The sequence below is a fragment of the Symphalangus syndactylus genome, chromosome 10 (assembly GCF_028878055.3).
Source record: "Symphalangus syndactylus isolate Jambi chromosome 10, NHGRI_mSymSyn1-v2.1_pri, whole genome shotgun sequence".
Taxonomy (NCBI): Eukaryota; Metazoa; Chordata; class Mammalia; order Primates; family Hylobatidae; genus Symphalangus; species Symphalangus syndactylus.
The window spans coordinates 49623172-49642044 of NC_072432.2; the positions used below are offsets into that span (position 1 = coordinate 49623172).

The 18873-nt window shown below is 39.6% G+C and overlaps 1 protein-coding gene across 2 annotated transcripts in view; it reads right to left on the reverse strand.

Annotated features, from left to right (window-relative positions):
* HERC5 (HECT and RLD domain containing E3 ubiquitin protein ligase 5) overlaps positions 1-18873 on the reverse strand; it is a 50213-nt gene that overhangs the window by 8107 nt on the left and 23233 nt on the right. The window contains exons 14-18 of one of the 2 annotated variants that reach the window (XM_055297024.2): positions 12046-12159; positions 11100-11210; positions 8991-9161; positions 5213-5356; positions 3735-3901 (exon numbers count right to left, since the gene is read on the reverse strand). In XM_055297024.2, the coding sequence (XP_055152999.2) occupies positions 3735-3901; positions 5213-5356; positions 8991-9161; positions 11100-11210; positions 12046-12159 (707 nt within the window). The remainder of the gene's footprint in view (positions 1-3734; positions 3902-5212; positions 5357-8990; positions 9162-11099; positions 11211-12045; positions 12160-18873) is intronic. The other variant, XM_055297025.2, reaches the window with a different exon arrangement.

Sequence of the window (18873 nt, forward strand, 5' to 3'; positions counted from 1 at the left end):
AGATGGCACAGCCACTGTGACCCACACAGCTGGGGCCACTGGAGTCACACCTGGGTCAGCTGAGGAGCACTGTGCCAGAATGCAATGAGCAGGGACTTGAGGCAGCGCTGGACATCAAATGTCCAGGTCCTGTGGGCACACAAAGCCACTCTTGACATAGTTCTGTCCTCCAGGCCTTGGCACTCAGGGCCTATGATGGGAGTGGCAGCCCCCAATGATCTCTGAAATGCCTTTGGGGTCATTCTTCCACTGTCGTGATAAATAGCACCAGGCTTCCACCCATCCACACTAATCTCTTTATTAATAAAAAGAGTCACCCGGCCACACCCTTGGTGCTCTCTTCCAAACACGGTTGCATTCTTTACAACACGGCCAGGCTGAGAATTTCCAAATCTTTAAGTTCGGCTTTTTTCCTAATGGTAAATTCCACTTTAAATAATTCTCCCTGCTTGCATTTTGGTTTAAGCAGTCAAGAAAAGCCATATTGTTCCTTTACCACTTTGCTTAGAGACTGCTTCTGCCAAATGCCCTATTTCATTGTTAAGAATCTTACTTTCCACAAAACACTAGGATGCAACAGAACTCAGCCACATTCTTTGCCACTTTATATAGTAACAAAGATCACCTCTCCTCCAATTTCCAATGTGTTCCTCACTTCCATCTGAGACCTCATCAGAATTGCCTTTATTGTCTATGTTTCTACTAACATTCTGATCACGACCACTTACGTAATCTCTAAGAAGACCAAGGCTTTCTCTAGAGGTCTCCTCTTCTTCTGAGCCCTTGCCAGAACTGCTCTATAGGGCAATACATGATTTTTCTAGCATGTGCCTCAAAACTCTTCCACTACTTACTAATTACCTAGTTCCAAAGTTGCTTCCAACATCACACTTCTTGGTAGCAATTTCCCTTAGTCCATTTAGGCTGCTATAACAAAATACCTTAGACTGGGTAATCTATAAATAGAAATTTATTGTTCACGGTTCTGGAGGCTTGGAAGTACAAGATCAAAGTGCTAGCAGATTCGGTGTCTGAATCTAAAGGGAATAGGTGACGACCCATTCCTTTTCAATGGTGCCCTCTGTGTCCTCTCATGGTGGAAGGGGCGAATAGGCTCCCTTGGGCCTCTGTCATAGGGGAATGAATTCCACTCATGAGGGCTCCACACTGGGGATTAGGCTTCAAAATATGAATTTTGTGGGGGACACATTCAGATCCCGACAGCACCTTCCCTTTTGCATTTTTCTAACACCCTCTTGATGAACAAAGAAGTTCTTTAATATTATTGCAGTTAAATGTATTAAATCTTTTCTTTACTGTTGGTACATTGCATGTCTTGTTTAAGAAATCTCAAAGGTGAGAAAGATCATTCTCCTGTATTTTCATGATTTTTGCATTTAATATCTAAATCCTTCATCCACATGGAGGTGATTATCATGTATGAAGACAAGGATCTACTTTGATTTTTTTTCCCCAGATAGATATCATTTTTTTCCAGTTCCATTTATTAAGTAGTACTGCTATTCCCTTTGATCAAATATGTCACCTCTAATAAAGTTCCATATAGGCATGGGTCCATTTCTGAGCTCTATCTTCTGTTCTATTGGAAAACCTGCACCAGTATCATACATCATACTGTCCTGACTAATACGGCTTTCTAATAATTCTTGATAGCTGACAGACCAAGTTCTCTATCCTTATTTGCCTTAAGAATTATGTCTGGCTGTTCTTGACCCTTTGTTCATCCATATAAATTTTAGAACCATGTTGTCAAGTTTAATAAAAAGCCTCCTGGGATTAAAATTGAGTTTTACTGAACACAGAGATCACTGGTTCTCAAAATGTGAGCCAGACCAGCAATTCTTGGGAATCCTTGGGCCTTTACAGAGTTCATGAGGTCAAAACTATTTTCATAACATTATTAAGATGTTATTTGCCTCTTTTCACATTCTCCTGTGAGCAAACAGAAGAGTTTTCATGAGGCTATATGATATTGTGGAATGCTCTGATAGCTAACAGATATTTGTGTATTCCTGTGTTTAAAATATTTAATTTCTAATCCTGTAAACATTGACAGATGTAACCAACCTAAGTAAAAGCGCTTTGGAGTCCTCAATATTTTTAAGAGAATCTTACGACCTAAAAGTTTGAGAAACAATTATACAAATTTGAAGATCTTTTAGTTCATGTACATTGTTAATTATCAGTCTTTTGAAGCATAATTATTATTTAGGTTATCTTCGATGTTTCCAGTAAAATAATGACGACAAATTTATCTCCTTCTTTCTAAATCTTGTGCTTTTGATTTTTTTTCCTTGTCTTATTAGTACAGTTGGTATAAATGATTAATAGACTCTGGAGCCAGACTGTTCAGATCATCGTTCTGCCATTATGGGGCCTTGGGCAAGTTACCTAATCTCTCTGTGTTCTAGTTTCTGAATCTATAAAAGAGGGATGATAATAATACTAGAATCATATTACTGTTCTTATTCTTTAATTGAGACAGGGTCTTCTTCTGTCGCCCAGGCTGGAGTGCAGTGGTATGATCACGGCTCACTGCAGCTTCGACCTCCTGGGCTCAATCTATCCACCTGCCTCAGCCTCCTGAGGTGTGCCTCCTGGCATGTGCCACCATACCCAGCTAATTTTTGTTGTTTTTGTTTGTTTGTTTGTTTTTGTAGAGATGAGGTCTCGCTGTGTTGGCCAGGCTGGTCTCAAACTCCTGGGCTCAAGCAAGCCACTTGCCTCAGCCTCCCTGCAGTGCTGGGATTACAGGGATGAGCCATCATGCCTGGCCTGTTCTTACTCTTTAAAAAAATAAAAATAAAAATCTCCGTAGTATTCCATTTGCATAGGTATACCAAAAATATATCATTCCCTTAGTGAAGGACATTTAGGGAGTCTTTATATTATAAATTATAAATATAGTATATATTACTATACACTGATCCTTGCATAGTTGTGTATTTCTGAAAGTTAAATGTCTAGAAGTAGAATAGTTGGGTTGAAAAGGCAAATATGTTTTGATTTTGCTAAGTCCTGCCACACTGTTCTCTGAAAAGGATTACCAATTTATATTTCCATGAATACCTGAAATTAAAATGAAAGTTTTCAAGCCCTTGCTAATACTATATAGCATCAACACTTCAAACCACTGTCAACTTGAAGTATAAATTAGCCTCTCACTTTAATATGCATTCTATGAGTACTGGTGAGACTGAAGACATTTTTATTTAGGAAGCATTTCTATTGCTTCTTTCCCAGGTTGCCTTCTTGGATACTTTGTGAATATTTCTTATGGATGTGTAGGAATGCTTTACACAGCAGGGATATTAAAACCCTTCTACTGTTGCCATTTTTTGGTGAGGTGGTGGCTTGTCTTTTAACTTAGAAATAAGTTTCCATTTTAAAGGTGATGACATGAAACAACATTTAACATAAATATCACTAGCAGATTTTGCACCAAGGTGTAACCTGTGCTCTGTGCATGACTGTTCCTACATAGAAAAAGTTGAAAGATTAATGCAAACATTGAAGACTAGTTATGGGAATAATCAATACTTCCTAATTTTAGAAAATGAAATTATCATCCAACAATTCTTGTCAAAGTTAAAACTGGTCTAAAGTACCTAAAATGCTGCTATTGAACATGAAAATATTATGAAGCGCATGTACTTAAATATTTGCCTAAATATACGTTAGATAGGGTCCTTTCTCAGGAACTGTTTACTTACCTTCCCAAATCAGGACTGAGTTCTTTCAAGTCTTCCAATGATGGCATTTGGTCCAAAAGTTTCTTAAACAGTGCCAGTGGGAAAGGGAGGTTGGCAACATTGCAATTGAACAGGGAAAGTCCACACAGAACCCCAAAAAAGAAGTATCTTTTCTTCTCAAATTTAGGCTGAAAAGCGAAAAAAAAAATCTTAAAGTATTATGAGTTTTTACCAGTACAATGAAGTATTTATATTACATAAATCTTTGTTCCTCTTTCATAAAATCAAATCTCAAATTGAAAAATTTAAAGCCTGAGATAAGAATGTTTAGGGTTTATATTAGGTTGGTGCAAAAGTAATTGCAGGTTTTGCCATTAAAAGTAAAGGCAAAACCTGCAATTACTTTTGCACCAACCTAATATTTGGTCATTAAGTCAATTTAAATCCCTGCCACTCTCACGCTTGTAATCCCAGCACTTTGGGAGGTCAAGGTGGACAGATAACCTGAGGTCAGGAGTTTGAGACCAGCCTGGCCAAACTGGTGAAATCCCGTCTCTACTAAAAATACAAAAACTACCCAGGTGTGTTGGCGGGAACCTGTAATCCCAGTTACTGTAATCCCGCCAGGCTGAGGCGGGAGAATGGCTTGAGCCTGGGAGGCGGAGGTTGCAGTGAGTTAAGATCATGTCACTGCACTCCAGCCTGGGTGACAGAGTGAGATTCTGTCTCAAAAATAAAGCAAAACAAAACAAACAAACAAGCAAAAAAACCAAATAAATCCCTGCCACAGTTTTGGTTCCCAAAAGCATACCAGCAATAAAAATACATTAGGTTCAGTAATCCTTATAAACTAGCTTTCACAATGTCGTTCCACAGCCTTTGTCTTCAAATTCATTAGGAAAACAGAACTGACACAAAGAATGAGTACCTAAAAAAGAGAGGGTTCCGGCCGCGTGCGGTGGCTCACGCTTGTAATCCCAGCACTTTGGGAGGCCGAGGCGGGCGGATCACGAGGTCAGGAGATCGAGACCACGGTGAAACCCCGTCTCTACTAAAAATACAAAAAATTAGCCGGGCGTGGTGGCGGGCGCCTGTATTCCCAGCTACTCGGAGAGGCTGAGGCAGGAGAATGGTGTGAACCCGGGAGGCGGAGCTTGCAGGGAGCCGAGATCGTGCCACTGCACTCCAGCCTGGGCGACAGAGCGAGACTCTGTCTGAAAAAAAAAAAAAAAAAAAAAGGGTTCCTTTTTAATCCATGCATTATATAAATGATCAAAAAAATATATTGCTTGAGTTCTATGTGGACAGATATGGGAACCCAGGAAAAGGAAACTCCATTTTAAAGAAAATAATCACCTTATTAGAATTATACATTATCTCCCCAATTATATCAATAACTCCTCTCCTAACATGAAATAGTCTAGACAAACTAATTTTCTATGGTATATGATGTACTTTTTCTGTCGCAAAATACCTTAAGCAAAGAAAAGGGAACTTACCTTAACAGGAAACCACATGCAGGAAGCCCCTTCAGGATACATGAACATCCCATATTCCGGCTGGATCATCTCTTCAAACAGACAGTAGAAGAACTCTTTCTTGACTCCTCCGAGGTCATACCCAATTTCTCCACTAAATGAAACCTGAGGAAACACAGCAAATAATACATCACTTCCAGGGCTCTATATTGCTATATATGAAGTCTCATTTAATAATAGTAAATAGCTAACATTAATTGTGGACCCAAGTATTTGGAAGGCACTGAGGTAAGTATCCTACTTATATTATCATATTTAATCTCTACATTAATTCTATGAGATAATGAGGCCTTGAGAATGTAAATAACTTTTCTAAGTTTAGACAGTAGGTGGTGCAGCCTAGTTTTTTTGTTCTGTTTTTTTTTTTTGAGATGGAGCCTCACTCAGTTGTCTAGGCTGTAGTGCAGTGGTCTGATCTCAGCTCACTGCAACCTCCGCCTCCCAGGTTTAATCGATTCTCCTGCCTCAGCCCCCAGAGTAGCTGGGATTACAGATATGCACCACTACGCCTGGCTAATTTTTTTGTATTTTAAGTAGAGGCGGGGTTTCACTGTGTTGGCCAGGCTGCTCCTGAACACCTACCTCGGCCTCCCAAAGTGCTGAGATTACAGCCATGAACCACCACATCCGGCCTACAGCCTAAATTTAATCTTATGTCGGTCAAACCCCAGAGCCTAAAGTTTTTACCACTAAATTGACCTCAACTGGCATCACTATTATAGTCATCAGATCCAAGTATAATAAAAATAAACAGAAAGAAATCATAAAAATTGGCCGGGTGTGGTGGCTCACACCTGTAATCCCAGCACTTTGGGAGGCCAAGGTGGGCGGATCACGTGAGGTCAGGAGTTCGTGACCAGTCTGGCCAACATGGTGAAACCCCGTCTCTATTAAAAATACAAAAATTAGCTGGGTGTGGTGATGCATACCTGTAATCCCAGCTACTCAGGAGGCTGAGGCAGGAGACTCACTTGAACCCGGGAGATGAAGGTTGCCGTGAGCCGAGGTCGCACCACTGCTCTCCAGCCTGGGCAACAGAGTGAGACTCTGTCTCAAAAATAAATAAATAAATAATAAAAATCAAGATATTCAAAAAACCAGAGCACACACAAGGTGTCTGCTGAAGTGGCTGCTTGCTCGCCGAGGAGGCTGCACCCCCACTGCTGACACCAATCCCTCCCAAGAGGATGCTATCATAACCCATCTTTGCTCCTTCAGTCACCCCTCCATTCCTGCCTTTTCTTGGAATCCTTCACTTCCATTGACAAACATGTTAAGGTCCCCCCAACCTTAAAAGGAAAAAAAAAATCCCAACACATTGTCTCCAATACAGACAACATGGGCTCCTTCTACTCTTGCCAAACTTCAGAGATATACGCCAACTTCCAAACCCACTTCTCCACCTAAATAGGTCTCTCCAAGAAGACCAGGAACTGTAAATCTCCAAGCTCCAAGGACTTTTTCTCATATCTCATCTCCTTGATTTCATTAACTCATTTTCCACTTCTGATCACGTCCTTTTTCTTGACACACTCTTCTCCCTTGCTTTCTCTTATGAAGCACTCTTCACGGTTTTATTTCTCTCTTCTTTTTCCTGCTGGCTTAATTTCTAGAAACAGAATTGCAGACATATCCTAACACTTCTGTCCTTTCTCTCTGTTCTTTCCCTGGATGCTCATTTTCTCCTTAAACTTTGTTTACCACCCATAGGTATTTAACCTTCAGATTCAGTGCATTTTCTCTCCTGATTGACAGTCACTTCCAAAGGCCTGTTCAACATTTCTACCCAGATGTTATACTAGCATCCCCAGAAAGCTCCTCTTACCAGTTTCTTTATTTAGATGCTGCCTCTTCCATTCCTCTCAGTGAAATAGTGAAATATTAAAAATCTTTGTAGCAAGACCAGGTGTCAAACCCTTCCCCCTCTTCTTACTAAGGACAAGCTGCCCGATCTCATAAAGCCTCAGTTTTCCCACAAGATTATCAGAAAGATTACAGGGGTCATACATGTAAAATGCCTCACACAGAGCCTGCAAATGGTAAATGCTGAGTGTTACCTGAATTTAAAAACTGAATGAACAATATATAAAAGTGGAACTCAAATAATCGAGTGGACTGACTGGCAAAGCATAGAATCACATAACGAGTTGATTAGAGTTATACAATTATCTGTGTGCAAAAATACATGGAAATGCCAACTCTAACTGCAATATATATATTTTTTTCCTTGAGACAGAATCTTGCTCTGTCGCCCAGCTAGAGTGCAGTGGGGCAATCTTGGCTCACTACAACCTCTACCTCCCGGGTTCAAGCAATTCTCAAGCCTCAGCCTCCCAAGCAGCTGGGATTACAGGCGCCCACCACCACACCCAACTAATCTTTGTATTTTTAGTAGAGATGGGGTTTCACCATGCTGGTCAGGTTGGTTTCAAACTCCTGATCTCAGGTGATCTGCCCACCTCGGTTTCCTAAAATGCTAGGATTATAGGCATGAGCCACTGTGTCCGGGTGCAATATGCTTTTAAATCGGTATCTTGAGACTTAGTAAAGTCAATCTTTCTTTAATCTGAGTAGGAGAAGTGATAAACTAGGGTCCCCAATCAAAAATACTCCATTTACTAAATATTATCAGCCCAATCTTTATCCGTCTTCATTAAGCAGAAAGTCTAGTGCCTAATGGCTGGGCCCAAATCCTGGCTCTGATGCTTATCAGTTGGGTTACTCTTGGATAAGTTACTTAATAGTTCTGTACCTCAGTTTCCCCATCTGTAAAATGAGGGAAAAACAGAATCTGCCACATAGTGTTGTTGAAAGGGTTACAAATTAGGTATAAGGCACTTACAACAGTTCTTGCCACAAGGACAGCACTCAAAAGATCTACTGGTCATTATGATTCGGTATCAAATATTTACTAAGAAGACAAATTATATGGCAATTAGACAAAAAATCAGTTAAAGATCTTCCGAACATGGTCAAATCTACAATTATACCCCCAAATAACTGTAGGATTTAAAGAGAAAGTTCTCTTTTCTACAAAGCAATTTAGGTTATTATTATTTTTGTTTTTTTTGAGACAGAGTCTCGCTCCGTCACCCAGGCCGGAGTGCAGTGGCATGATCTCGGCTCACTGCAACCTCTGCTTCCTGGGTTCAAGTGATTCTTATGTCTCACCCTCCCGAATAGCTGGGATTATAGGCGCCCACCACCACACACGGTTCATTTTTGTATTTTTAGTAGAGACAGGGTTTCACCATGTTGACCAGGCTGGTCTCGAACTCCAGACCTCAGGTGATCCACCTGTTTCAGCCTCCCAAAGTGCCGGAATTACAGGTGTGAGTCACCATGCCTGTGCCAATTTAGGTTATTGCATAAGAACAAAAACAACCCCTTAATTCTCCTCTATGCTAACCATCTCACTGAAACCCTTCAAGGGTGGTGCTAGCCAGGCTAGACCACACCTCAGAAGGGACTGGACCTCTTAGGGCCAACAATGAACTATCTACCTGAGCAGGGTATAGGGAGAACAACCACTTTGCCTGCTGCTCCTTAGCCCAAACATACTGAGTGAGTGCCCACAGCTATCACCCAAAACTCAAAGGCAACTAGGGAATCAGAGGAACCCTAAAATAAACCTCTGTGGCAAAGGAAGATAACTTCCTCTCTATGAAACCCTTTGCTACATTCTTTTATGTTTTTCTTTTCTCGGCAGCAAAAACATTAAGTGAGAATTATACTTTACCCATAACTCTTTCCTCAGGTCTTCATTCTCAAATTGACTTAGCTGATTCAAAACATCCTCAATCAAGTGATTCCTTCTGACTGTTAGATCAAACGTGGGCCTCAAAGCGAATTCAGACTCTCTTTCTTCCTCAATTGCTGCCGACCTAAGATAAGCTTTATGTTTTTTACCCTAGGAAAACAGAAACAGAAATATTACACTTCATTTTACCATTGGCCCTCTCTAAGTAAAAATTTGGAAAGCAGAATAAACTGGTTCTGCTTATAAGTGCAGGTCACATTTATGAAAAGAACCTTATATGCACCACTGAAGATAAATAATAACATCAGTATTTAGTATCAGTGAGCAGAGGAAACAAGGGACCTGAAGAATCAAAGCCTTTGTGGAGCCAACCTGGATAAGCAAGTAAGTTACCAACTGCAGGTTTTATCGGACCACTTTCTCCTATACACACAATTATTAATGCTTAAGATACCAAAGTTACTTATTAACAGGCTAAGAGATGTATTGGTATCCACTGAAACAGTGCACTGCAACATGATGCTCTCTCATTCCGAAGAGAAGTTCAGATGCTTAGAAAGCAAACAGGCTGCAGGAAAAAAATCCAGGTATGAGAGATGTCACCAAAGAGCCTACTCCAAGAAAAAAAAAACCTAGACAAGAGATTTTAAGGGAGAATTTACCTAAGAAGTTAATCGAAGAGAGACAAGCGGGGAGAGAGAGTGGGAGAGATGGACAGACAGACATAATGTCCATTCTGAAACCAAATGGCAATTTTAGGTCATTAAAGTCTATGGTACAGGGCCGGGCATGGTGGCTCATGCCTGTTAATCCCAGCATTTTGGGAGGCTGAGGTGGGCGGATCACTTGAGGTCAGGAGTTCGAGACCAGCCTGGCCAACATGGTGAAACCCTGTCTCTACTAAAAATACAAAAATTAGCTGGGTGTGGCAGCGGGCTACTCGGGAGGCTGAGTTGGGACAATCGCTTGAACCCAGGAAGTGGAGGTTGCAGTGGGCCAAGATCACGCCACTGCACTCCAGCCTGGGTGACAGAGGGAGACTCTCTCAAAAAAAAAAAAAAAAAAAAGAAAAAGTCTATGCTTTTAGCAGAAAAAGGAGTAGTCAAATATTACTTCTACGAAATTATCTCTGGAACCTTGTTTAAAATCAGGAGAGAATAGGTTATAAGAGTTGAAGCAAAACAAAGTTCTTTTCTTTTTTTCTTTGATATCCCTTCGTTAAATATTTCATTAGTCATACTCAGAACTCATAAATCAATTTCCCATTTTTATTATGGTAAATGCATTATATGAAACTATCTGCTTTAAGGACATATATTTGAATATTATACATACATATAACATATGTCTGCATGTGTAAAAGTGATAATAATACCCAACCCTTTGGGTACTTTGTGTGAGGCAGTTTTAAATGCTTTACCTATATTAACAAATTTAATCCTTATAAAATTGCAATGAGGCAAGGAGTATCTGATACAATTCCTTGGGAATTTTCAATTGCCCAATTTTACTACTTTGGTGGTAAAATATTTTGTTAACGTTTGATAAAATATCCATCCACTTTGCTGGATATATCTACAAACATAACCACCTCAGCTAGTAACAGTACCGTACATTCTTAAGGGGGGAATCTGTACAAACCTCTATTATGGCACCATCACAGAGTAGTAGCCATTTATTGGGCTCCTAATTTCAGGAATCTTCGGCCACTTCTATTCCTGCTACCGTATCTTTTCATTAGATTGTGCCTCCTTACATAGGTGCTAGTCAAGCCCAAGTTTGTTATACCTCTTTGAGTACTATTCAGAAGACTACGGGCTGCCACTGCCAACTTCAGGTAAAAACCCGACAACTCGGCCAGTTGTCCAAGCTCCATCCCTTGCTACCAAGGCCCTAATTTGCCTTAAGGTGAAGATGATTCAAATTATGACAGTCTGCCTTGCTTCTTCATTACAGTATAAGCTCCTTGAATGCCACAACCATTGGTTTCACTGGTAGGTGGTTCTCTTATCACCCTCAAAATACTGCATGATTAAGAAGGCACTTAGCATGTGATTTATGCTAATGAAGACAAATAGGCATACATACCTCTATTTTTAAAAGTGTGTCTGTATGTAGTAGTTTAATTTTCGACAGATTATTAAAGATAAATGGAAAGTGACTGAATATGACACAGCATTCTACATTTTCTGAAGTGTCCTAAAAATGGAAATGACAATAATTCTGATAAGTTAAAGGACAGAGAAACCTTACACTTTACCTCATAGCCTTACATCCCTGATGGTTTAAAGTCTCAGTACTTCCAACAAAAGCAATCCAAATTACTGGTCCATAGAACTAGTAGTAGCAAATGTGTTTTATATGTATCAATGAAAGGTATATAAAGAGAATGTTTAGTGCCCATTTAATTTAGCAATTAATTATAAACTTTGGATGCTTTCCCAAAGAGTCTGTTCTGCTGAAACCTGAGTTTCTACCATGTGAATAAGCTCAGTTGCATTTGGTAAACAGAGAATGATATAACATGGGTAGCTGGTTAGCTCATACATGAATTTTGCTGGGCAAGACTTGATGTGCTAGATGGAGAATTATAACCTTCAGAGAAAAGAAGAAACACTTCGGGTCAACTGCTACCTTGGCAGCAGGAGCCCTTCAACTGTATTTTCAGAAAATAAAAAAGGAGTGCTTACACCTAAGACACTCTACCCACACGGTCTTGGCTCTTCGCTCCTGATGAGTCTCACTGCCTTCTATGACCACTTTAAGGGTATCAGAGCTCCACTAGTCCTTCTCTAATTACAGTGTAGACAGATTTCTACCCCTTCCTTTTTGTGCATTTTTCATACTCCCATAGTCATCTCCCAAGGCGTCACTTTTCTGCTGGAATTCTGACTACAAAATTGCATAGATTTTGAGGAGTCTTAACATTTCCCACAAGCCCTGCTATTTCTATTGTGCAATTTTGCAGAGGACAAGAAATGCCTGTATTAACTCACTGATTATCAATTTCCCCCTTTAAACATGCTATACCTACCACAGTCATTTTCCACAAGTACCTTCTGCATACTTCTACAAAAAAATTGAGACGGTGCAAAAGTTCATCTACTTGGAAAATACTTTCAGGTAGTTGATATTTCATCTGGTTTACCTTAAATAGAATATGACTTGTGAAAAAGTTTTATATTTAAAGACAATTTTGCTTAATAGCTGTTAGATTATCAGATTAAATTATAAAAGAAACACTCTTACAATGACCAGAATAAAATTCTATCCAATGCCTCCACTGCCAAAGCCCCAAATTTTCATGAACATAAAGAATATCTAAGATTTAAGAGTAGAGATTGATGATATAATGATAAACTTCTAGTTATTTTTAATTCATAGGAAAATTTTAAAGAACTTTCAATCCAAAGAAAAAAAAATGCAATATCCCAAAGTACTCTGGGGTCCAGTTCTTCTGTCTTAGTCTTCAGGACTTAATAATATACCACTTATAGACATTCACTCTGCTGAGGCATTTGTGGAACATTCCCCTACCAAGAGGAAATTTTCCAACCCTCCATCCCATATGATATGATCAGGGTTATTATGACAGACACATGAACACTCTGGCATGTTGTGAAAACAATGAATAATAATGACACTAGACACTTCGGACATTAGTGACTGTTAGTATTTGACTTGGATGGGCGTTATCCTGAAATAAATTACTCTCAGGTGGTCTTCTAAAAACTCATCTTGGCTATATGCACTGAAACCATGTGTCTAGAATGTTATTGACTCTCGTCCAGACCTCAAATATTCCAGGCCTCCCAGTACTACCACCCAAAGTCTGGTGAGACTGTTTCACCCTGTAACTATGGCCCTCTGGATCTGATGATCTTGGCCTTATATTATCATTATTAGCCTTAAGATCTCCAGAGTCACAGAGAAAGTGGGTACTTCATCTTCATGGTTCCTGGTGGCCTCCTGCTGAGGTGGGGAGCCTGACGAATATCAAATATTCTGATATTATCTATTAGGGTCAAAGGACAAAGTGGGATCCCCTAAAGATTTCTTTTGTTGCTGCTTCAGTATTTCTTGTGATTCTCTTTGTAAGTGGCAAAAGCTTGTTAGAATATACCTTCCCAGGCTCTTCAATAAATTTCTCATTTTTTCAAAACACAAATTATTTTTCATTAACCTTTCCCTTTTGTAAAAAAACCTTTAAAAATTGTTGAAAATAGCCATTGTTTTTCGATAGTATGGCAGATTTTTTCTTCAGCAGTATGATATATTAGGTACCCTGATCCACCGAAAACAACTAGAAATACAGGAAAAGCTGTAACAAACATGTTTAAAGGCATTACTGAGTTTTTAGGTAGATATCGAATAATCAGATCAAAAACTAAATGAAAGTGGCATTTGCCTTGAGAGCATCTGCCCAACCTGGTGAATGTAAACTTCAATTTTCAATGGTTGGGGCTTTGGGGAAAGGAGGCAAAGCCTAGACTGTTCAAAATAGGGAGTCCATAGGAGAAGTTATCCCCACAAGTCTGAGACCCAAAAGGGTTAAACCATCAGGTAAGGATGAACTAGAAATGAATAAGCTCTTTCCTCCACTGCTATATCAATCACTCCACCTCCACCTTGACCCCAGGACCACAAGGCAAACTGTTCCAAGTTCAAATAGGCTGAGTTGGGGAAAAATTATCCCCTACAGGATCTGTAATTACAAAAGAGCTCTCCTTCAACTTTGCCACCAAATTCTAAAAAGCTTCGAGCCAAAAATGTAAAGTACTACCAAACTGGTGGTATCTCCAGGAGCCTGGCAGAAGAAAATTCTCTGTGAAGAAACCCAGCCCTCAAGTAATTCCAAAAGATAAAGTTCCAAGGAAAACAGACAGCTCTCACACATACACAAATCACAAAATACTTGAGGATAAAGACACCAGGAGGAAGATTCAGCAGACACTGACCTGCAAAGACTTCAGATACCTGAGTTATAAGGCATATATATTCAGATAAATAAAAGGAAAGCGTGAAAAGAATGAAGAAATTATAAATAATGAGCAAGAAACTAAATTTAAAGAACAAATTCGAGTATTAGAAATGAAAAACATTAATACTTGAAATAAAAACTTAAAAGGTAGTATTAATAGCAACCAAAATCACTGAAAAGAGAATTCATGAACTGGAAGATAGGGCTGAAGAAATACCATCCAGAATGGGGTACAGAGAGACAATGAGATGGAAAATATGACAGAAAGCTTAAGGGACATGCCAAATAGACTGAGAAAGTCTAACATGTCAATAACTGGAATTTCAAAAAAGAGTCAATATTCATTTAGATTTAAAATGTGGAACAATTTCTAAAAGGAGAGAAATATCCTTAACCTACAAAGGTTATTTTCAAAAACCTAATAGAAGGCCAGGCACAGTGGCTCATGCCTGTAATCCCAGCACTTTGGGAGGCCAAGGTGGGAAAATCACTTGAGGTCAGGAGTTGGGAGACCTGCCTGGGCAACGTGGTGAAACCCCATCTCTACTAAAAACACAAAAATTAGCCGAGCGGGGTGGCATGTGCCTATATTCCTGGCTACTCAGGAAGCTGAGGCATGACGATAGCTTGAACCCAGGAGGCAGAGGCTGCAGTAAGTCAAGATCATGCCACTGCACTCCAGCCTGAGCAACAGGATGAGACTCTGTCTCAGGAAAAAAAAAAAAAAAAAAAAAAGCCTATAGGGCCGGTGTGGTGGCTCACCCGGGTAATCCTTGCACTTTGGGAGGCCAAGGCCAAGGCAGGAGAATCACTTGAGGCCAGGAGCTCAAGACCAGCCTGAGCAACATAGTTAGGCCCTGTCTCTCCAAAAATGAAAAAATTAGCTGGGCATGGTGGTGTATGCCTGTAGTCACAGCTACTCAGGAGGCTGAGGTAGGAGAATCACTTGAGCCCAGGAGTTCAAGGCTGCAGTGAGCCATGATTGCACCACTGCACTCCAGCCTGGGCACAGAGTGAGACTCCGACTCAAAACAACAAAAACAACAACAACAACAACAACAACAAACCCCTATAAGTAAATGACACTAAAAGCATTTGCTTTGGAAACTAAGAATAGTCCATGAAGAAAAATTTCCTTTAAAATCACAAATAAGTACCCACTGTTACCCCACTTCTATTTAACATCATATTAGAAGCCCTAGCTAGAGCAAGACAAAGGAAAATAATAAAACGTATGTGGACTGGAAAAAGAAAACATAAAAAATTCAAAAGAATCTATAAGTAAATACTAGATATAACACGAGAATTTGGCAAATTTGCTGAATATAAGAATCACTATTCAGGCCAGGTGCAGTGGCTCACACCTGTAATCCCAGCATTTTGGGAGGCAGAGCCAGGCAGATCACTTTAGGCCAGGAGTTCAAGACCAGCCTGGCCAATATGGTGAAATCCCATCTCTACAAAAAATACAAAAATTAGCCAGGCATGGTGGTGCACGCCTGTAATCCCAGCTACCTGGGAGGCTGAGGGAGGAGAAGCACCTGAACCCAGGAGGTGGAGGTTGCAGTGAACAGAGATCACACCACTGTACTCCAGTCTGGCCAACAGAGGGCAACTCTGTTTCAAAAAAAAAAAAAAAAAAAAAATTAATATTCAAAAATCAATGCATTCCTATACACCAATAACAGATAATATAATTTTTAAGACACTATAATAGTGTAACAAATGCAAATGTCTTGGGATATATTTGACTAAACAGACTTTAATAGTAAAATAACAAAACTTCATTGAAAGACAACTAATAAGTGGAGAAGTAAATGCTATGAAGATTCACAACAGTAAAGATGTCAATATAGAGAAATACAGAAATATAAACAGTTAAATGTAGATTCAACGTAATTCCAATCAAATTCTCAATAAGACTTTGTATGTGTGTGTCTCTGTATGTAACTTGACAAGGCAATTTAGAAATACATATGGTAAATTTTTAGCAAAATGTATATGCCAAAAATATTCAAGATGCACTTCAGGAACAAGGCTAGGCTACTTCTCTTACTAGATATGAACAATTAATGTACAGCCATACAAACGGACCCATGGTATAGTGGACCCATGGTACAAAAGCACCTAAAATTGAATCCCAAACATGGAAACTTGATTCACAACAGTTTGCATTGTCTATCAATGAAGAAAAGACAGGATTTCAATAAGTGGTGCTAGGGTAACTTTTTCATATTAAAAATAATAAAAATAAATTTACAATATGTTTTCAATTGCATTAAACAGTAAATTGTGAAATGAAAAGCTAAAGTCAGTATTTCCTTTAGATCTGGACAAGTGTCCTCTGCCCTAGGACCATGGTTCTTGCAGTGGCTCTCCTCCAGCCAAGCCTCTTCCCCCAGAATAAGGGGTCTGCAGGGCCAGGGGGACCTGTCTATTTTCAGCCCACACATCCCCTTCTAGATTGGGCTGCATATACCAAGGACCTGGGATTCCACGTTCAAATGGTTCCAAGCCTGCTTCTGACACAGGCTTCTCCCCGTGCTTGGTCTCTAGAGAGTGAACTATGTCACAACTGAGATCCTCCAGTCTCAGGGTTGGCTAAGGAGGGTCTGTGGTGGGAGATGGGATGGAACTCAGACATATGGGCTGAGGTGTCCACATACGGGCATGTGACACCCCTTCTGGTGTGGGACAAAATCAAGGCAGGAAAAGAAGAGCAGAGGGCTGCATTTAAGCTACCAGTTCTCTTTTCTTTTCTCTCTTTTTTTTTGAGATGGAGTCTTGCTGTCACCCAGGCTGGAGTGCAGTGACGCAATCTTGGCTCACTACAACCTCTGCCTCCTGGATTCAAGCGACTCTCCTGCCTCAGCCTCCCAAGCAGCTGGGATTACAGGCGCACGCCACCACGCCCAGCTAACTTTTGTATTTTTAGTAGAGGTGAGGTTTCACTATGTTGGTCAGGCTGGTCTCAAACTCCTAACCTTGTGATCTGCCCGCCTCAGCCTCCAAGCAAAGTGCTGGGATTACAGGCACGAGCTACCACACAAAGCAAGCCACCACTTTTCAATGTAGAATTTTAAGAAGACTGAGATTTCTAAATTCAAACCTGGCCTCCTCTGTCATTATGAAGGTTTATTTGTCAAAAGAGGAGGACAGTATATTTTAACAGTTTGTTAGATAGGTTTTTAACCTTTTAAATATTAGACATATGGTATATAGGCCTGCATTTGTACTCTTCCTCTGGCCTTGGCTATTGTCCTCTTAGAAGACTATCTAGGGCAGTTTTGGAGACCTAATCTAGCCCTCTGTTATTTTTATAGTCTTATTAGAACATAGCCATGACCATTCATTTTTGTATTGCCTGTGGCTGCTTTCATGCTACTCCTGAACAGCTGAGTAGCTGCAGTTGTGACAGAAACCACATGCCTCATAAAGCCTAAAATATTTACTATCTGGTCCTTTCCAGAAAAAAGCTGCCGACCCCTGATTTAGGGTAATAATTTAAAACCTTTATGGGAGAAAAAAAGTGTAAAACAAGACACAAGGAGTAAAATTATATAAAGAAATGGACAGACAAATTTATCTACATTAAAATTAAGAATGTGAGTTTGCCAAAAAACACCATAAAAGCAAAAGACAAGCTATAACTGGGATACAATATTTGCAACACATATCATTGACAAAGGAGTAGTATCCAAAATAGAAAGAATTCTCGTAAGCACTAAGGAAAAGTCAAATACTGGCCGGGCACAGTGGCTCATACCTGTAACACCAGGACTTTGCGAGACTGAGGTGGGTGAATCATTTGAGCTCAGGAGTTCGAGACCAGCCTGGGCTACATGGCGAAACCCCATCTCTACAAAAAATACAAAAATTAGCAAGGCGTGGTGGCTTGCACATGTAGTCCAAGCTACTTTGGAGGCTGAAGTGGGAGGATCACAGGAGCCTGGGAGGCAGAGGTTGCAGTGAGCCAAGACTGAGCCACCGCACTCCAGCCTGGATGACAGAGGGAGAATCTGTCTTGAACAAATCAAAACCCTTTACGGGAGAAAAGAAGTTTAAAATAAGACACAAGGAGTAAAAAGAAATGGATTAACCAATTTATCTACAATAAAATTAAGAATGTGAGTTTGTCAAAAAACACCATAAAGCAAAAGATTAGGATACAGTATTTGCAACACATATCATTGACAAAGGAGTAGTATCCAAAATAAAAGAATTCTATAATCAGTAAGAAAAAGTCAAACATCATTTAAATGAACAAAAGTCAAGGACAGGCATTTCACAGAAAGGGAAACAAATATTGCAATTATAAACATGAAAATATGCTCTAGTGCATTTGAACCAGGGAAATATAATTAAAACCATAATTTGGTATCATTTCCTATCAAAAATATTTCAAAATGTTAAAGTCAGACATGGAGCAACGGGAATTCTCATCACCTCCTGGAGAGAATTTAAATTGGTCCAATTGCTTTAGAAGAGTTTGTCACTACCAGTAAAGAACAACACACACATATCTGCAGCTTATCAATTCTAGAATTAGGTATGAAAACCAGAACCAACTCTTGACACAAGAAAACCAAGAGATATGAACAAAAATGTTTATAGCAGCATGTTTTCTCATAGAGGAACTCCCGACAAAAAAAAAAAAACACACAAAAATTGCAAACAGCATATATATCTGTCAATATTGGAATGGATAAGCAAAGTATGGTATATTCATACAATGAACTATACTGCAGAGTGAAAATGAATGAAATACAGCCATAAGCATTAATCTGGATGAATCTATAAAACAACATTGAGTGTAAGAAGCATGTATTCCATTCACATAAATTTTGAAAATAGCAAAATTAAACATCATAGTGTCTAGAA